The sequence below is a fragment of the Diceros bicornis genome, unplaced genomic scaffold (genome assembly GCF_020826845.1).
Source record: "Diceros bicornis minor isolate mBicDic1 unplaced genomic scaffold, mDicBic1.mat.cur scaffold_55_ctg1, whole genome shotgun sequence".
Taxonomy (NCBI): domain Eukaryota; kingdom Metazoa; phylum Chordata; class Mammalia; order Perissodactyla; family Rhinocerotidae; genus Diceros; species Diceros bicornis.
This window is the reverse complement of record NW_026691429.1, coordinates 3,196,973-3,218,343: the sequence shown is the minus strand read 5'-3', so window position 1 is coordinate 3,218,343 and position 21,371 is coordinate 3,196,973. Positions and strand designations below refer to the sequence as shown.

The window sequence follows — 21,371 nt, the reverse complement described above, 5'->3', positions numbered from 1 at the left end:
TGATGTTTACGTATATTGTTTCATTTACTCCTTGCTATAACCTGTAAAGAGATAGAACAGTATCGTCCCTGTTTGAAGTTGAGGCTGACAGAGGTTAAATAAATTGCCCAAGGCCATACAGCTGGTCAGGGTTGGAGTTGGCATTTCAGACTCAGATGTGTCTGACTGAAAATACCCATCTCATTTACCAAGTACAACAGTGCCTTCCTGGATTTATTTTTATTGTTTGTGTTTTTTTTGTTTTGTTTTGTTTTTTTTGGTGAGGAAGATTGGCCCTAAGCTATCATCTGTTGCCAATCTTCCTCCTTTTGCTTGAGGAAGATTTGCCCTAAGCTAACATCTGTGCCCGTCTTCCTCTATTTTGTATATAGGTGGCTGCCAACGAATGTTTTAGGTCTGTGCCTGGGAACTGAACCCGGGCCGCTGAAGCAGAGGGCCCCAAACTTAACCACTAGGCCACAGGGCTGGCCCCTGTTTTCTTTTTTCTTTTCTTTTCTTTTTTTTGATAGTATTAGCCATACAGTATCATGAGTAAAATTGATATTATACATCTATTAAAGGAAAGTGTTGTGAGCTCTATGTGAAATATAGTTTTGCTTTGTTGTAACTTTTCTTGGCCTTTGGTGTGAACTACCTTCATGCTGAGGTTTTAGTTACAGTATCATTAAAATAGGCTCCTGAGTTCTCGATTTAAAAATAATTTACTTGAAATATATAATATACTGTGAATAACAGAAGAAAAACTTTACCATGAAAACATTTTCTGCCACTTAGGTTTTTGGTCATTTAACATTAAAGTTGCAGAACATTTTAATTTTTGTGTGTGTGTGTGTGTGTGAGAAAGATTGGCTCTGAGCTAACGTCTGTTGTCAATCTTTGTCTTTTTGCTGAGGAAGTTTGGCCCTAAGCTAACATCCATGCCCATCCTCCTCTATTTTGTATGTAGGATGCCACCACAGCATGACTTGCTGAGTGATGTGTAGGTGTGCGCCCGGGATCTGAACCTGTGAACCCCGGGCCGCTGAAGCGGAGTGTGTGAACTTAACCACTATGCCACCAAGCTGCCCATAGTTTTTTAGTTAAATATTAAAATACTTTAGGGTGCTACTATGTTCATTGAGTTAGGTACAAAGGGAAGATCATGGTAAATTTAAAGTGGTATCCAAGTCTTTGAAATAATAATAAAAGCTGCATTTTTCTAAGATGACTAATAGATTTTATTTGTACGATGAATTTTAAAACAACATGTATAAAATAGTTTAACAGATATCTGGCGGAGTCTCATTAAACGGTTGCTTTCTAGAATGGTTGTACTAGGTTGAACCACTTACATCTAACTTTATTCTCACCAGCATTGAGTATTTTATGTATTAATTTATATACATATGTATATATTTTTCCCCTTACAGCTTTGTTAGTTAATTGGTGGAAAGTGATCACAAATTCATAACACGAGGGAACCACCAAAGAAAAAAAATGTTCAAGTCCTATAATTAAAAAAAAAAAATCTATGAAATTAAGTTTTTCTTATTTCTTCTGAAGCAGTTTTTACCCTAATGTTCAAATTCTTTTGAGTTTAAGCATAGGAGGCTTGGTACTATATTATTCTTTTTTGGAGAGGTGGAGTAGGCCAAGATCAGTCTTTATACTTTCTAAATATATTTACCATATCTATTTAATAGCTTTAAAAAAAATGTATTACTGTGAAGCATGGTGGTAACAGTAGTTGGATGTAACTTCTTATGTGAAATGAATAATTAAATCCTTCCTCTGTAATGTCATAATTGTCTACAGAGTCCTTCAGTATCTCCTAATACGAGTTTCACTTCTGATGGCCCGTCTCCGATAGGAGGAATTAAGCGAAAAGCAGAAGACAGTGACAGTGAACCTGAACGAGAGGATAACGTCAGGTGAAGCTATTTTTTGGTAGCACTTTGTTAGCAAATTGCTGAAATAGACGCCGTCTAATTAATGCTGTTTAGCTTAGAGCAGCAGTGCCTTCAGATGCTTGCCTGTGATCTTTTTATCCACCAGTAATTAATGTGGAGGGTTAGGATAGTCAGTAAATTCCAGTGAGATGTGTAAGCTATAGCTGTTAAACCTAAGTATCTAGATTAGTATGCATGCTGGTTTTCGTCCTCCAAGCCACTTTTCCCTCTGAGACGAGGCACTAGATTGGCTAGACATGAGGTGTTCAGCTCTATGTGATCTGAATGTTACTGTTATGAGATTAAATTTTCAAGCTGCTTAACCCAGAAAGTTCAGTTACATTTGGTTACTTGATATAGTTTGTTTTAATCATCTCAATTGAAAAGTTTCTTCTTTAAAATGAAATATGCAAAAGGCTTTCGGTTAAGAGATAAATGTATTTTTAAAAACCACGAACTTGCATATGCACAACTATATTTCATGACAGAGAAGTTTCCCATTAGCTATATACTTAAAATTTATAGTCTGAAAATTGGTGTCTTTAATTTATACAGAAGTTTGAGATCATTATATAATAAGATTAACAGCTTCTTGTGTGATTAAATCTGGATTTGAACCCTGGGCTCAAGTGCAAAGGGCCAACAACCTCAATAATTGTAACTCGTTTAGAATTTTGCAAAATGATTTATTTCAAAGTTAAACAGTAGTGGTTCACAGCTCATGCTTCTTTTATAGGATGTGGATGATGTGTTTGTATTTATGATTAGAAACTTCAGAAGTGTGATGTCTGGTTCTGTATTTTCCCAACATCTTTTGATGTCAGATTCAGAGATCTGTGGTGACTTGTGATTGAGCATTTACCTGATCTGAGTTTTTATCCTCTGCTTCTGCAACTCTTGGAGTATATTTTTTTGTTTTACCATGTAGCCATCATGATCAATATCAGCTTAATAGTTAACTTGATTTTTTTAGTACTTTATTGTTTAATTTTGGTGCTGAAGATAATCAAAGTAGAATTGCTTCTATCAAGAAATGCTTGGAGTTCTTAGCATTTATTTCATTAATAGTTTCTGTAAAATAGTGATATTCAACATTATGGATAGAAGATATTTCTCCTAATTGATGTTCTGTAAATCTTTTGCGTGGGGGCAAAGTTAAAATTGGTATGGTGTAGGGGCCGGTACGGTGGCACAGCAGTTAAGTGTATGCACTCCGCTTCGGCGGCCTGGGGTTCGCAGATTCAACCGCTTGTCAACCCATGCTGTGGCGGCATCCCCTATAAAGTAAAGGAAGATGGGCATGGATGTTAGCCTAGGGCCAATCTTCCACAGCAAAAAGGGGGAGGATTGGCATTGGATGTTAGCTCAGGGCTGATCGTCCTCAAAAAAAAAAGTAAATTAAAAAAATTGATATAGTGTATTCTGAAACATGACTGCAATTAATTAGTAAGATCTGGCACATGGTAGAAAAGAGCCCTTAATGGAGAATCATCCTGATGTTCTTGATCGTTCTTGATTTTTTTTTAGTATTCTTTGGCATCTTTAAATCTTTCAGAGATTGAGAAATGAGTACTTCAAAAAATAAAAAATACTTTGAGTGAAAATGTGGTTTTTCACATTGTATTTTCAGTGATTAATGAAAATTTAGTGAATTGATGACCTCCTTCTAAGTTTTACCAGAACGTGTGTGTGTGTGTGTGTGTGTGTCCGTGTCCTTCACTTATGCCAACAACGCTTTGCTGAATGAGGGAGAAGGCCCAAGGATAGGGAGAGTAGGTATATACATAATTTCTGCCTGGCTTCTAGATTATTCTTTTTTAAAAAAGTAATTTAGTTGACTTTCTTTGTGTAATTTAGATATACTTTAACAAACTGAGGAACTTGAACTATATAAAATATCGTCAGTATTTGCCTCTTAAAACGTAGTTGTAGAATTGTTCTACAATCAAAAAAACATGTAAAACAGTATGAAAATCTTAGCAAACAATAATGATTATTCTCTTTTTTTTTACTGTAGTTTTGTAATGATCTTTCTAGAATCAGTGTTTGAGTTTTTAATGTTTAACTATCTTTAAGTTGATAATAAATCCCGTGAAAGTGGACTTTTTAGAAATAATTAAATGAAGCTATGTTAATATTACTGTTTAACTCATTTACATTTTACCTGGATATTAAGTATAAATTGATTGGGATGATAAATTGGTAGCTAGTTACTGAAAGTGTATTAATTCAACATGAACTGGCTTTGCCTGATTTTTAGGCTTTGGGAAGCTGGGTGGAAGCAGCGGTACTACAAGAACAAATTTGATGTTGATGCAGCTGATGACAAATTCCGTCGTAAAGTTGTACAGTCTTACGTTGAAGGGCTCTGCTGGGTTCTTCGATATTATTACCAGGTACAAAATGAATATTTTCCTCTAAATTTCTAGTTAATCACTTTAAGAAAATAGTTATTTCTATAATAGTGTGTTGTTGAGCTATATTCTGAAATTGAACCCAGACTCATATTTTCAAGCTTCCTATATTTCTATAATAGTGTGTTGTTGAGCTATATTCTGAAATTGAACCCAGACTCATATTTTCAAGCTTCCTGTAAAGAAATTCATTACTTTAAATAAGATTTGTTTGTAAAGCCTTTGAAGCTCCTTAGGTGTTAATATATAAACGAAGCTGATTTTTGTTATGCTAAAGAATTTCAGCATTAAATACTGTGGTTGAGAGTACTTGGTCTTTAAAATTATTAAAGTTTGTTGTTTTGTTTAATTGGAATAAAAAATAACAGAGTAACTAATACACAGTCGCTAAATGACTGAACAAAGGACAAAAGCCTGGAAAATAACTGGTAAGAATTTGAAAGGAATTTGAATGATCCCATTTCCTCCATATAGAGTAGTGATGTTACATGAAGTGCATTCTCATTGGAGTAATCTGTATCTGACTTAAAGCTTTTGATAAATGAGATGTCAGATTGGTGAGAGATTAGGCGGACATATAGGGGATTGTAGCACTGATAATACCTGGTTTCGTGCTTGGGGAGTGAAGCAAATTTGATGTGACTTGGGAATAGGTGAAGTTTGTTGGAAAGTAGAAAGTAATTTAATACACTAAGTATCAATTGTAAAATATTCTCATTTCGTGTTTTACTCCGACTCTCAACATTTTTCTCCCCAAAGCTCCCAGTACCTAGTTGTATATCCTAGTTGTAAATCCTTCTGGTTCTTCTGTGTGGGACACCGCCTCAGCATGGCTTGATGAGCGATGAGTAGGTCCGAGCCCAGGATTCAAACCGGCGAACCCTGGGCCGCTGAAGTGGAACGTGTGAACTTGACTGCTGTGCCACTGAGCCGGCTCTGACCCTCAGGATTTTAATTCACTAGGCGCAGAGTCAAAACTCATTTCAGGAAGGCTTCTCTTTTCTTTGAGTATAACTTACTGTTTTTTCTTTTTGATTGGTTTACTTAAATATTTTTAAAGTAAAGAGAAAGTTGTCACATGAAAATATAATAGGGAATTGTAAAATGAAACTTTGGGCTCTTTTACGCTCAGTCACTCTTCTAGTGATGTCCCTTAGCCACCTGTACACTCAGTGAGTGTCAGCTGCAGTTGTTCTTCATTTTATGGGATGATAGCAGCTCTCGAGTTGGAAAGAAATGTCACCAAACACATTTTAAGGATAAAAATCTTCACCAAATTGTGTTTGTTAATATAAAGTTTGGTATTAACTACTGATTATTAAAGATGCTTTGCAGTATTTTTTAAATCAAGGAGCCGTTGATACGAAGTAAAAGTTTAGATTCAATCCAAACATCTTTTAGGACTCATGGAAAAAACTTAATATATGGAATGTATACCAAAAGTCATATGTTTTATCAGTAGAATATTATAGGTTGATAGTTTAATTTTTTTGTCTTTACCGTGTCCATCATTAACATAGATTTGTTTTTGTTGTTGTTGTTTGTTTGTTTTTACTGATTTTAGGGCTGTGCTTCCTGGAAGTGGTATTATCCATTTCATTATGCACCATTTGCTTCAGACTTGGAAGGTATTGCAGACATGCCTTCTGATTTTGAGAAGGGTACTAAACCGGTAAGCTGGAGTATTTAGAGCCATAACATTTGTAGAATTTTGGCTTAGATAAAAATTGTGTCTTATCTGAAAATTTTTTTCTTTCTTGCAGTTTAAACCACTGGAACAACTTATGGGAGTTTTTCCAGCTGCAAGTGGTAACTTCCTACCTCCATCGTGGCAGAAGCTCATGAGTGATCCTGTGAGTGTCTTAGTTTTTGAGTGTGTTGATAACTGGATTTTTGTCGTACATTTTGCTAGCACTAGTCACAATTGCTTTTGCATCTTATAGTTACAATAGTGAAGTCCAGAAACAAAGTAAAAGTATTTGGATTCTTGTGTATATTTTTTACTACTTTTTTTTTTCCTGCTTTCCTTGGCCATCAGTACCCTACCCAGTAAATAAAATTGATATGTGTTTGGGAGAAATTCTTAATAACAGTCATTTTGTTCTCAGCATACCTGTAAGTCCTTATTTTTCTTGGTTCCAGCCATGTGTGGTGGGTACCAGAGCATGAAGGCTGGTTTACCTGCAGTCACCGCTGCGTGTGTTTTGTGTCCTAGCTAGAAAGAGTGACACCCAGCTGAGAAGTAGGAATTATTAGAGTTAATAAACTCTTCACTGTCTTGGGCCCACAGTCGTCAGTTCTAAAATTCTTTTATAATAAGGCCTTTTTATTTTCATCTTTTAAAATAAAATTGTTAATTTTGTTTTTACTAGGCCCGGGATTAGTGACCTGATATCTTAATAACATTTTTTAAAAGGAATGAAACTTCATTTTCTTATCAGGCCTGATAACTTGAATGAAAGTTGTATCAAATTCTTTGTAACAGAAATATGTGACTTTTGTTTTGAATCTTTGCTTTTCTCCCTGATACAGGATTCTAGCATAATTGACTTCTACCCTGAAGATTTTGCTATTGATTTAAATGGGAAGAAATATGCCTGGCAAGGTAAAATTTAGACATTATTCCTTTTTTTTTTTTTCCTAAGGTGAAATTTTATTTATTTATTTATTTTTTTTTTTATTGATGTTTTAATTCTTTCTAACATTGTGAAATTTTGGCTTGTACATTTTTGTTTGTCCATCACCATATATATGACTCCCTTCACCCCTTGTGCCCACCCCCCACCTCCCACCCCCACTGCCCCTGGTAACCACAGTCCAGTTTTCTCTGTCCATGTGTTGGTTTATATTCCACATATGAGTGAGATCATACAGTATTTGTCTTTCTCTTTCTGGCTTATTTCACTTAACATAATATGCTGCAGGCCCATCCATGTTGTTGCAAATGGGACTATTTTGTCTTTTTTATGGCTGAGTAGTATTCCATTGTATATATATACCACATTTTCTTAATCCAATCGTCAGTCGAGGAACACTTAAGTTGCTTCCACTTCTTGGCTATGGTGAATAATGCTGCAATGAACATAGGGGTGCATAAGCCTCTTTGGATTGTTGATTTCAGATGCGTTGGATAGATTCCCAGTAGTGGGATGGCTGGATCATAGGGCATCTCTATTTTTAATTCTTTGAGGACTCTCCATACCGTTTTCCATAGAGGCTGCACCAATTTGCATTCCCACCAGCTGTGTACGAGGGTTCCTGTTTCTCCACATCCTCTCCAACATTTGTTGTTTTTTGTCTTGGTGATTATAGCCATTCTAACAGGCGTGAGGTGATATCTTAGTGTTGTTTTGATTTGCATTTCCCTGATGATTAGTGATGTTGAGCATCTTTTCATGTGCCTATTGGCCATCTGTATATCTTCCTTGGAGAAGTGTCTGTTCATTTCCTCTGCCCATTTTTTGATCGGGTTGTTTGTTTTTTTGTTGTTCAATTGTGTGAGTTCTTTATGTATTATGGAGATCAACCCCTTGTCAGATGTATGTTTTGCAAATATTCTCTCCCAGCTGGTTGGTTGTCTGTTCATCTTGATTCTGGTTTCATTTGTCTTATAAAAGCTCTTTAATCTGATAAAGTCCCACTTGTTTATTTTTTCTTTAGTTTCCCTAGTCTGGGTAGGCATGTCATCCGAAAAGATTCCTTTAAACCCAATGTCAAATAGTGTGTTGCCTATATTTTCTTCTATGAGTTTTATAGTTTCAGGTCTCACCTTCAGGTCTTTGATCCATTTTGAGTTAATTTTTGTGAATGGCGATAGCACGTGGTCCACTTTCATTCTTTTGCATGTGGTTGTCCAGTTTTCCCAACACCATTTATTGAAGAGACTTTCCTTTCTCCATTGCATGTTCTTAGCACCTTTGTCGAAAATTAGCTGTCCGTATACGTGTGATTTTATTTCTGGGCTTTCAATTCTGGTCCATTGATCTGTGTGTCTGTTTTTGTACCAGTACCATGCTGTTTTGATTACTATTGCTTTGTAGTATGTTTTGAAGTCAGGGATTGTGATGCCTCCTGCTTTGTTCTTTTTCTTTAGGATTTCTTTAGCTATTCGGGGTCTTTTGTTGCCCCATATAAATTTTAGTATTCTTTTTTCTATTTCTGTGAAGAATGTCATTGGGATTCTGATTGGGATTGCATTGAATCTGTAGATTGCTTTAGGTAATATAGACATTTTAACTATGTTTATTCTTCCAATCCACATGCATGGGATATCTTTCCATTTCTTTATGTCATCATGGATTTCTTTCAATAATGTCTTGTAGTTCTCATTGTATAGGTCCTTCACCTCCTTGGTAAGATTTATTCCTAGGTATTTTATTCTTTTTGATGCAATTGTAAATGGTATTATCTTTTTGAGCTCTCTTTCTGTTAGTTCATTATTAGCATATAGAAATGCAACTGATTTTTGTAGATTGATTTTGTACCCTGCAACTTTGCTGTAGTTGTTGATTGTTTCTAATAGTTTTCCAACAGATTCTTTAGGGTTTTCTATATATACAATCATGTCATCTGCAAATAGTGAGAGTTTCACTTCTTCGTTGCCTATTTGGATTCCTTTTATTCCTTTTTCTTGCCTAATTGCTCTGGCCAAAACCTCCAGTACTATGTTGAACAGGAGTGGTGAGAGTGGGCAGCCCTGCCTCGTTCCTGTTCTCAGAGGGAAGGCTTTCAGTCTTTCCCTGTTGAGTATGATGTTGGCTGTGGGTTTGTCATATATGACCTTTATTATGTTGAGGTACTTTCCTTCTATTCCCATTTTATTGAGAGTTTTTATCATAAATGGATGTTGTATCTTGTCAAATGCCTTCTCTGCGTCTATTGAGATGATCATGTGGTTTTTATTCTTTGTTTTGTTGATGTGATGTATCACGTTGATTGATTTGCGGATGTTGAACCATCCCTGCGTCCCTGGTATAAATCCCACTTGATCATGGTGTATGATCTTTTTAATGTATTGTTGTATTTGGTTTGCCAATATTTTGTTGAGGATTTTTGCATCAATGTTCATCAGCGATATTGGCCTGTAATTTTCTTTCTTTGTATTGTCTTTGTCTGGTTTTGGTATCAGGGTGATGTTGGCCTCGTAGAATGATTTAGGAAGCGTTCCATCTTCCTCTTTTTTTGGAATAGTTTGAGAAGGATGGGTATTAAATCTTCTTTGAATGTTTGGTAAAATTCACTAGAGAAGCCATCTGGTCCTGGACTTTTATTTTTTGGGAGGTTTTTGATTACTATTTCAATCTCTTTACTTGTGATTGGTCTATTCAGATTCTCCATTTCTTCTTGGTTCAATTTTGGGAGGTTGTATAAGGCTAAGAATTTATCCATTTCTTCTAGATTGTCCAATTTGTTGGCATATAATTTCTCATAGTATTCTCTTATAATCCTCTGTATTTCCATGGTATCCGTTGTAATTTCTCCTCTTTCATTTCTAATTTTATTTACTTGAGCCTTTTCTCTTTTTTTCTTAGTAAGCCTGGCTAAGGGTTTGTCGATTTTGTTTATCTTCTCAAAGAACCAACTCTTTGTTTCATTAATCCTTTCTACTGTTTTTTTGGTCTCAATTTCATTCATTTCTGCTCTGATTTTTATTATTTCTCTCCTTCTGCTGGCTTTGGGCTTTGTTTGTTCTTCTTTTTCTAGTTCTGTTAGGTGTAATTTAAGGTTGCCTATTTGGGCTTTTTCTTGTTTGTTCAGGTGGGCTTGTATCGCTATGAGTTTCCCTCTCAGGACCGCTTTTGCTGCATCCCATATGGTTTGATATGGCATGTTATCATTTTCATTTGTTTCCAGATAGTTTTTGATTTCTCCTTTAATTTCATCAATGATCCATTGGTTGTTCAGTAGCATGTTGTTTAATCTCCACATTTTTGTCACTGTCCCAGTTTTTTTTTCATGGTTCATTTCCAGTTTCATAGCCTTATGGTCTGAAAAGATGCTTGTTATGATTTCAATCTTCTTAAATTTATTGAGGCTTGCTTTGTTTCCCAACATATGGTCTATCCTAGAGAATGTTCCATGCGCGCTTGAGAAGAATGTGTAGTCAGCTGTTTTTGGATGGAGTGCTCTGTATATGTCTACTAGGTCCATCTCTCCAGTTTGTCATTTAAGTCTACTATTTCTTTATTGACTTTTTGTCTGGATGATCTATCCATTGCTGTAAGTGGGGTGTTAAGATCCCCTACTATTATTGTGTTGTTGTTGATGTCTCCTTTTAGGTTTGTTAATAGTTGCTTTATGTACATTGGTGCTCCTATGTTGGGTGCATATATATTTATAAGTGATATGTCTTCTTGATGGAGTGTCCCTTTTATCATTATATATTTCCCTTCTTTGTCTTTCTTAACCTGTTTTATCTTGAAGTCTACTTTGTCTGATATGAGTGTGGCAACACCTGCTTTCTTTTGTTTGCCATTAGCTTGGAGTATTGTCTTCCATCCTTTCACTCTGAGCCTGTGCTTGTCTTTAGTGCTAAGATGTGTTTCCTGAAGGCAGCATATTGATGAGTCTTGCTTTTTAATCCATCCTGCCACTCTGTATCTTTTGATTGGAGAGTTCAATCCATTTACATTTAGGGTAATTATTGATATATGAGGGCTTAATGTTGCTGTTTTGTCACTTATTTTCTGGTTCTTTTGCATTTCCTTTGTTTCTTGTCCCATATGTTTTGGACTGCCAATTCAGTTTGGTTGTTCTGTCTTGTGACTCTTCTCATGAAGGTTTTTGAGGTAGTCTAAACATAGTTGTTAAGAACAAGTAAATTAAATAGATCTAAGTAGGATAAAAAGTTTTATGTGAACTTTTAAAATAGCTTCCCCAAATCTTTTTGGTAACCTGAAATTTTACAGTTTTGCTAAGTTACGTTAAATGATGAGTTAAGTTAAATTCATTGAATATTCAGATCATTTCTAAATAAGATAAAATACTGAAATATTAATTACTGAACATAGGTTTATCCACATTTTGCTTTACAAAGGAATTAAAGATATTTGGGCCTATTAGTAGACATGTGTTGTGCCACACTGAGAAATTTACTACAAGAAAGCACGTTTCCAAAAATTATCAAAAGTATTTATAAATTTACCAAGCCACAGAATGCTATTATAAAAGACAGTTCCTAATTGTTTACTTCTTTATTTTCACTAAAAAACTAAGGTTTTTTAGGGTTAAAAAATTCTAACATATGTGATTTAAACTACTAGAAGTAATAAGGGAAACATGTCTGTAAGCTAGGAAAGTAGGGTATCTGTTTTTGATAGGAGAAGTTATGAATGGAGATGCATTTTCTGAGGGAAAAGAAAATAATTTTGTCCTAAAGTGAGGCTGGTTATTTCAGGATGGGAAGGAGGAGAATAAGGACTAATTAAATAGAAAATTGGGAAGAGAGAAAGGGAGAGAGAGAATCTTGCATTGTGTAAAGTTGGCTAAAATCAAATGAATTTATTATAAGAGACATAAAATTAAGTTTTAAAATCAGCAATGTACTTATGTAAAACTAGAACATAATTTTCTTTCATCTGATAAAAGGACAAGGTTTTCTTAGACTATTAGTCTGCTCCTGATTAGAGATTTCGAAAGGTTTTTCTTTACCTCTTAAGTAATCTGCTTAGAAAACAAAGAATTTGTGACCTGTCAGAATAATTTCCTGTGCTGTCTTTATCAGGTCTTTGATTACTGCTGAATCTTCTTTATTAAAAGAGTTAAGGTTTTTGACAATTGGGTAACATTCTATACTTGCATGTGAAGTCTTTAGTTGTCACTATGGTTAAATAGATAACTAGGTATTGTTACACAGTGTCCTATGATCCTGTTTGACCAAGTGTTCAAAAACCGTTCTTATTTTTTTGACAAACTTCCCAAAAATCAATTCTAAAATGAAGTCTTTTTGACCTCAAATTAACTTTGGGATTTTCCAGAGGGTTCCTGGAACATCTCAAAAGATTTGTTTTCTCTCCTTATAAAAAGGGAGATGTTAAACTAATTAGGCTTATTTGATATGTTAAATCATATGGGAAGCATTGTCAAATAAGAATTAGTACAAAGCCTCCTTTATGGTGTATTCGTATAGGTACAGGTGTGTTATAAGTGTTCCAGAAATTATATGAAATTCCTAATGTCTAGTACATCCTGGTATAATGTTATCAGTCATAATTCCAGTTATTATCTTAAAATGTTGCATGTTACAGAAATAACCAAATTTCCTTGTCAATTCCATTATAATGAACTCCCATCAGATCTTTAACAAAGAGCATCTTTAAGACTTTTCACAGACAGTTATTGTTTTACTCTGATGTTTTGCAAAAGTGTTCCCATAAAAGTACTTCATCTTCAAGGAGATTCATGGAAAGGGCTTTTGACAAGTTCAAGTTTTTAATAACTTTAAAATCATAAAACTGAACTGGATAAGAATTTCCAGAAATAATGGAAAACTGGATTCTCACAGAACAAAAATTAATCACATGGGACAGACTAAACTGAGGAGGATGATTAAAATTTTAATAACTTTTTCTTTGAAATATTACCAGTTCCTTGATATTTTATTTTTCCAGATTTAAGGAAACATTTTCTCCTAAGGTGTCTGTGAATACCAGCAATTTGGTAAAGTACACCCTTTTAAATAAAGATGAATCATTTACTTTTTCTCCCTACTTGATCTCTCCACAATTCAGAAACTCATGAGTATTCTTTTTAGGGCAATATAGTTATTTGCATAAGTTCAGTAAGAATCTGTTATCCTTGTAACAGAACACAATTGAACACATTGGTTATATTACTAAGGCTTTGACTAGAATGCCATATTTCGGGGAGATGTACATAGATTTGGAGATGCCCAGAAACCTTTAAGAAACTAAAGTTGGCTTTATGGAGCCAATAAAGCCCCTTGGAGAAATCAGCCTGATATCTTGCTTACAAAGTTCCAGCAAAGCAGTCTTAAAAAGAGCTTATATGGTCAATCACTATTCTTCCTGCACTTATGAAAATAATCAAGATAAGTTTAATACAAAGCAATTAGTTTTACTGTGATTATCTTTGATAAAAGGGGAGCAAACATAGAGAGAAAAACTATGCTTGCATATTTATCTATATAAGATTCTAATCCTATTATCTCTTTGAGGTTTTGCTATATATCTGTAAACTGGACTGGATCCTGAATTCTTCCAGTTTCCTAAAATATCTGGCTATGAATCTCCAAACTAGAATTTCTAATTTTCTCCTACCCCTCTGAGTCGGAATCACTCAGAACAAAGACTGCCCTTGGATCTCCTTGGAAGGGACTATACCAGCTCCTCCTCACCACCCAGCTGGCAGTCAGACTCCAGGGCCTTGAGGCTTGGGTACACTTCTCACAGATGAAAAAGCCTCCACCTGACACCTGGTCCTGTACAGATGCTGAAGACGTCCTAAGCAAAGTGACGAGGAAGAGAAGTAGCCAACACCAAGGAAGACTTGCTTCCTCCCAAGAGGCCAGATCAAGACTTCATACTTTAACTAAACGTGAAACCCTGTCCTCTTCTCTTTCTTTCTTTATGCTGACGTGGGCCTAGAAAGATAATGCCATCATCTGTATCTCCTAGGCCATTGCTAAGGGGGGTCACTTTTCAGACTGCTTCATTTGTCATCAAAAAACACATCTGTCCATAATGCTAGAGACCCCCTGGTCCATTTCCCTGTCTCTGGTTAACAACCCCAAACTTAGGGAACTTTGCATCCAGGATCTATGCAAAGAAAGGGACACAGGCAAGAATCACCAGAATAAAACCATCTGTATGGTCTACACACACTTAAATTTCACCAGCCTCCAAGGCTGTCACCTTTCCAGTCCTGAGCCACAGATTCAAACGGGAGTTACTAGGAGGCATTCATGATTCAGGATTCTCTTCCTTTGGCAGAACCCTACTTTCTTGGTTAGAGGTAAATATAAATGAAGCTTTGATTAGAAACCTCCTCTTAACTCTTGGAAAGATTGTAGAATCTGCTGCTAAAGCAACAACCTGCCCAGTAAAAATCCTTAGACTCTCTGGCCAAAGTTATTCTTGATAATAGGAAAGCCCTTGATTATCTTTTAACTGAGCAGGGAGGTGTCTGCGCTGTGGCCAACACCACCTGCTGCTCCTGGATTAACACTTCTGGGGAAGTGGAAACTCAGTTACATAAAATCACTGAGCAAGACGTTTGGCTTAAAACGGTGACTCCTTCGATTGGGTCTGTCTTTGACTCGTTTGATTTTGATTGGTTTGGGTCTTGTGGACCCTGGCTTTGAGATGCACCCCAGACATTGGGAATTATCCTGCTCATGATAATCATAACAATCTTCCTGGTGTGTTGTGTTCTCTCACAAGCTTTAAATGCATGTTCCCAGCTGCTAACCACCAAGCACATGATCTCGCTAAGGGTGGAACATCAGAAAAGGAACAAAGAGAATGTCTGACTTAGAGATTGTGAACCTGAAGATGTGACCTGTGAATGTCACAGTGATTAAACAAAAAATGTCATGACCTATGGATACCGTGCAAAGGATCCCCAAAAGCTGCGAGCAGTAGCTGAGAGTGGTGCTAATGCCTTAAATTTTGATCACATCTCTCAGTTAACATGAGAGTCTGATCAAAAAGGGGTAATGGTTAAAAAGGAGACAGTAGGCCCAAGATGGAGTCACTTGAGCTAAGCCCAGGTCACCAAAATGTGACTTAATACCTCATCTAATTGCAGTTTCAACCTCCCCCAGGAAAGTAATCTTAACTGATCAGTCTGGAATTTCTTGGTCAGCGCTGTGAGATAATCCTCCTAATAGACCCCTTTTGTCCTTCAAAAGAAGGTGAACTTGCTCAAAAGAATCTTTTTTTTCTGTTCACGACTTCTTTGTCTCACTCCCTCTCTGCCTTCAAAAACCTTTCCTTTTGTAAAGCTCTTTGGAGCTCCTTTCTGTTTGCTAGATGGGATTCTGCCTGATGCATGAATCATCAAATAAAGCCAATTTGATCTTTAAATTTACTTAGTTGAATTTTGTTTTTTAACATCTTTGACCACCACCTCCCATCTTCCCCTCCTCCCAGCCCCTGGCAGCCACCATTCTACTCTCTGCTTCTATGAGTTTCTTCTTCTATGAGTTACTACTGTAGCTTCCACATATAAGTGAGATCATACAGTATTTGCCTTTCTGCGTCTGGCTTTTTTCAAGTGTCTAGAAATGCTGATTTGAGGGACTTCTGACCATGACCCACTGTGAAAAATACATTTTACATCAGCGAGATAGAGGGAAGTGAGCCGTTTCAGAAATCAATATTCACTACGTGCAGCATCTGATACTTTATAATTATAGTCCTTTTCATTTCTTTTAAAATGCTGGTTGTTACCTACTAAGTTGGTTTCATGACCCCACCCCCCCACCAGTGGGTCATAAGCCGCTGGTTGAAAAATACCGACCTGTAGATACTTTGACTGTGAATAAAACACACAATTCTTTCACTGTGAGCCTGGCATTTAACTGCCCTGATGTGTTTATTTTGGATATGAGGTGTGTGGCTTGTGAAAAAGGTTGTTAATTCGCTATGCAACTTCAGTAAACTCACTCATCTTTTTAGATTTTGTTTTATTCATTTTTAATGACAAATTGCTTATACATCACATTGGCTTCAGACTCTGTTTCTTAAAACTTTCTTATTTTAATTCACTTTAAGCCCCTTAATACACAATTCACCATCTCTTTTGAGTGTGCTAAAGCATTTCAGTGAGTTCCATACTACCACTTAAAACACACATTCCTTGCCCAAGCAGAGGTGTGAAAATGAAGGTAAGATAGATGCCCCTATAATAACTTTCAATAAATAAAGCAACAGGACATGTAACGAGGTCTCCTTGAAAATTTTTCCAAAGGCAGAACATTTTTCTAGACCCAAGATCACAAGTGAAACATTATCTATTTTCTGTGGCAAGATGCTAAACCACTTCTTACTTACCCACAAGGTGAAAAGTTCTGGCTTCTCATCCAGTCTGGCAGCTTCTCAGAGCTAACAAAAAAAGGAAATATGTCGCTTCTCATCTTGAGGTCCAGTTCTTCAAGGAGTCTTGTGGGTGGCAGAGAGGGCTGGGAGTGTTGGGTGGGGAGTTTGCATAATGCAGGGTCCGTTAGTTCTCTTTTCATTCAAGTAATTTAAATAGTACATAACTAGGGTGGACCCTATTAAGGTGCCTCAGAAAACAAACTTGGAAAGGGTGATGGTGTCCAATGGGGAAAACCCATAATGAAGAGTGGTGTCAACTTCCATCTACACCAAGAAAATGGATCCAACTATGTGGAGGCTCCTTTAATATGGTGAACTTCTTAGTGAGAGAGTTGAAGGCCAGGATGTGGAAGAGAGTCACTGTATCCATGTATAACCCAGTCCCTCTCATGGTATCACTTCTCATTTTACCACCTTGGGAAAATGATGTACCATATTCCTGGTCTTTGAGATAAGGTCATCCAACATAACAACACTCATCTACATGGCTGGCAAAATTCCATGGTGTCGTGAAATTTTCTTCTCCTTTGTATTAGAAGAACGTTTTCCGATCCAGCACAAATATGGCAAATATCCCCTAGTTTGACAAGTCAAAATACACACTTAGTGATTTACTCCTTGTCTTGGTTTTATTACATTTATGAAATGTGGCCTTATTATCCCTAACATTAACATCTTCCTTTTTCATTTTCCCGTTTATTTTTATAAGTAAATTAGAGCTAATGCAATAAAATATTCAACTAATCACCTAGATCTGGTTGTCTAGGTGGGCTGGCAGTCAGCTTCTCCATGTGAGACACAAAATATTTGCTTTATGTTATACTCAAAATGTTTCTTTTGAATGACAAATGAAAGAGGGTTTATGCCTATAATTGTCAGCTGGGCTAAAGTGAAAATGGTCTGAATATTAAATTGAAATGCTTAACTGCAAGAGAAGTCCCTGAAATTCTGAGCATTTCGTGTGCTCACAGCCTAATTCTGCATGTGACAGATTATTTGCACAAACAGATGCAAGAATTCCATTTTCACATGTAGTCCTCCATGCTGACTCTAAATTTGGCCAAGTGGCTGGCTTTGGCCAATGAAACAACAGCCAACAGGATGTGAACAGAGATTTGAAAAGTGCTTGCACATTGGGGTTTGCCCTTTCTTCCTGCACTTGGAACAACAGGCCCCATAGGAAGGGGCCTCTGTTGTCCATCATATGGCTGAGCTACTTCTTGAGGAACTCCCATGTCAATATCGTTAGCTGTTTCCTCTTAGATTGGTGTCCAAAGGGCACCCTGCTGTAACGTGACTGCGCCACTGCTGCCATCAAGGAGTGGAATCCATTTCTCCTTAACTTGAATCCAGACTGGTTTTGGAGTTACACCGTACGTCTTCTGGTCCAGGCTTAAGAGGAGCTGCACCTTCTGTTTTCAGCCTCTTGAAAGCCAGTCTTTGCGTAAGGAAGTCTGGGCTTTGCTGCTGGAGAGACGGTGTGCCCTAGAGGATGAGAGGCTGTGTGAGAAGAACTGAGGTGCCCCTGTAAACAGCCAGCACCAACTGCCAAACATGTGAGCAAGGGGATCTTAATGTTCCAGCCCCAGCCCAGCTCTCTACTGAAGGCAGCCACGTGAGTAACACTAAGGAAGAACATACGGAGGAAGAAATGCCCACCTCAGCCCAACGTACAGACAGAATCATGATATGTTGATGTTTTAAGCTAATAAGTTCTGAGATGGGTTGTTTTGCCACAATTAGAAAACTGATACAACTAGTCCAATTGTGTAGAGAAGGACTCTTTTGTTTCTTACTAGAAGGTGAAAGACTGGCTGCCAGCATTCTGGAAGCAGAATGGAGGAAGAAGGATGGGAGGGGTCCTTATGCATTTAGTATTCATAGTCACTTCCCCTTTGTTTGGGCTATCTATTGTTGTGCTGCAAAACTTAGTGGCTTAAAATAACAATCATATATTTACTCACAATGTTGCGGTTTGAGCTAGGCTTAGAAAGACAGCTTATGTTTGTTCTATATGACATCAGCTGGGGAGGCCCACCCAGCTGGAGGATGCAGTTCCATGATGGCTCACTCACATGGCTGGCGATTGGATGCTGGGAGCTCAGCTGGGCTATTGGGCAAAGGGCCTGACTCTGTTCCATGTCGGCCTCTCCATGTGGCTACTTGGGCTTCCTCACAGCATGGCAAGAAGTTCTCAGAAGGAGATAGTGAAGGCTGACAGGGCTTCTCAATGCCAGTGCTTGGAAGTCCCAGGATGTCACTATCTGCATCCTATAGGTTGAAGATAGGCCTAGTGCAGATTCAATGGAGTCAACATGACTCGACCTCTTGATGGGAGCAGCAGCATGCCCGTATAGGGAGGAGTGCAATTGTTTGGGGTTATTTTCAGAGATGGTCTTCTACACCCCTGTTTTCAGCACAGCTTCCCTGCCCAAAATTGTGGCCAGTATGTCCCAGTCCAGATTCCCTCTATTTTATAGTCTCTACAGGATCAACCTCTAGTTTCCTGCTAGCGTTAGGGAATGGAAGTTGCCTGGTTGCAAAGTGGGAAAAGATTTGGAAATGTAACTGCTTCTCAAACTTTTAATCAATCCTCTTGTTTTTATTTTGAAGATTGAGGTATAACATACACAAAGTGAACAATTTTAAATGTATAGATTATCCAAATTATATATATATATTCATCCATGTAACCACCACCAACATGAAAATATAGGTCATTTCCTACACCCCAGAAGACTCTGTCTTGTCCTTTCCCAGCCACCCTCCTCTCAGTGGTAACCACTATTCTGGCTTCTATCACTGTAAATATATTTTGCCTGTTTTTGAATCTTACATAAATAGAATCATACAGTATGCATTTTTCTGTGTTTGGCTTTGTTTGCTGAATATTATGTCTGTAACATTTTTTATGTTGTTTCATGGAGCAGTAGTTTTTGGGGTGTTTTGCTATATAGCATGCCACTGTATGGAGATAGTACAGTTTGTGTGTTCTACTCTTGCCAATTTTGGGTTATTATGAATATGAACAATCTTGTACATGTTTTTTGGGGGGGCATATGCATTCATTTTACTTGGGTTTATACTTAGTAGAGGAATCGCTGGGTTATACATTAGGCATATATTTGGCTTTAATAACTATGGCCAAACTATTTTCCAAAGTTGTCCCATTCTAGGTTGTACCATTTTACACTCCCCCCGGCAATGCGTGAGAATTCCAGTTGCTGCACGTGCTTACTAACCTTGATTTCATCAGTCTTTCACTTGTAGCCTTTCTGGTGGTCTGTAGTGGTCCAGCCTACTGATTTTTGCAGCATCTTCACTCTCGCTTCCAAAGAGGATGCTGGTGCTGCTGCTTCCTGAAATGTTTGAGAAATCCATGGTGCAGATTGGGCTGGTTTTGGTTTTTCTGGCTGCCGGCTAAGGGTCTAAGTTTCACATATTTGTTCATTTGCTTTATGATTTGTGAAAATTGGTGGTTCTTGTCTCTTTCCCCATTCTCTCTGTTCTTATTGTGCTTAAAAAATTCCCTTTACTGGGGTTTTACTGGGGTTTCAGCAAAAGTAATGTGTTCAACCCTCCACCTTCATTTTGGCCGTGTCCTATGGTACTTAATACACGTTGGTTGAACGCCCTCAAATTACCCTTTCTACTTTTTCACCCATCGAAAGGACCACTATCTTATGGTGATGCTCTTACAGAACCACGAGAAAGAGAGCATGTTCGTTCAGTCGTGGCTAAGAGCACAGGTTCTAATCAGAAAGATTTGTCTCTACCGCTTTGTTAGAAATGTGAGCTAATGCTGAATACTTAATATCTCTACATTTTGGCTCCTTTCATGTGTAAAATGAGAATGATAATGCTGGCTACCTCATGAGTTTGTAGAGAGGATTCTGTAGAGCACTTAACACAATGCCTGGTCCATAGTAAGTGCTCACTAATGGGTTGACTCCCCCAGGACATTTACATATTTCCTCCCCACAAGATTACTGATATCCACGTTTTCTCATTATAGAAACTTATATAACACACAAGAGCTTAGGCAAGAGAATGAAAATCATCCATACATCCATCACCGAGAGAGAATCACTGCTAACATTTTGAAACATTTTTCTTGTCATATGTGTACTACATTAAATTACTGCCCAAGTCTCTTTAGTGACTGGCTGGGTTCTCTCCATATCTTAGACCATAGTTGGAAAGGCACAAACTCAAACCACACTCACTGGTTTATCAGAGACCCTCTCCCTGCCAACATTAATACCCAGCCGCTCACTGCTAATGTGACAGCAGAAACCATTTCTCTGCAGGATTGGTCATTTCCATTCAGATAGTTCATTAGTCCCGCCCCATCCAGTCTCCTTGTAATTGACGCAGCCGTCACCAGGCTGGCCCACTCGCACTTGCCACGCGGCTTATTCCACTTCCCATTTAGGGATAAGACAGAGCAGGGGCAGCCTGGCTGCACAATGGTTAAGTTCACACTCTCTGCTTCAGCGGCCTGGGGTTCACGGGTTCATATCCCAGGCGTGGACCGACACACTGCTCCTCAAGCCACACCGTGGCGGTATCCCACATACAAAATAGAGGAAGGTTGGCACAGATGTTAGCCCAGGGACTGTTTTCCTCAAGCAAAAAGAGTAAGATTGGCAGCGGATGTTAGCTCAGGGACAGTCTCCCTCACAAAAAAAAAAAAAAAGAAGAATAAGACAAAACAAAATAACTCTAGGGCAGTGTGTGTGTATAAATGTCCTCATTCACTCTGTGCCTGGTCCTGGTACATCTTTCGTTGCAGTCGAGCACAGAAACAGCATACATATTACTTTCCACATGTCACACCCAGGGCTTTCTGTTGTCTCCTGGAACTCTGTTTTCCTCAATCCTTAACATTTTACACAGCTGGAACTGTATCATATAAACTATTTGGGGTCCTGCTTTTTCACTTATGAATATAAGTGACACATCATTAC

General features: G+C 37.6%; 1 protein-coding gene across 2 annotated transcripts in view; it reads left to right on the top strand.

Annotated features, from left to right (window-relative positions):
• LOC131403163 (5'-3' exoribonuclease 2-like) overlaps window positions 1-21,371 on the top strand; it is a 41,719-nt gene that overhangs the window by 8,948 nt on the left and 11,400 nt on the right. Inside the window, exons 4-9 of one of the 2 annotated variants that reach the window (XM_058537486.1) lie at window positions 1,795-1,910; window positions 4,189-4,324; window positions 5,907-6,014; window positions 6,106-6,195; window positions 6,875-6,947; window positions 17,665-17,779. In XM_058537486.1, the coding sequence (XP_058393469.1) occupies window positions 1,795-1,910; window positions 4,189-4,324; window positions 5,907-6,014; window positions 6,106-6,195; window positions 6,875-6,947; window positions 17,665-17,693 (552 nt within the window). In that variant the 3' untranslated portion in view covers window positions 17,694-17,779. Of the gene's footprint in view, window positions 1-1,794; window positions 1,911-4,188; window positions 4,325-5,906; window positions 6,015-6,105; window positions 6,196-6,874; window positions 6,948-17,664; window positions 17,780-21,371 lie in introns of those variants that run through there. The other variant, XM_058537485.1, reaches the window with a different exon arrangement.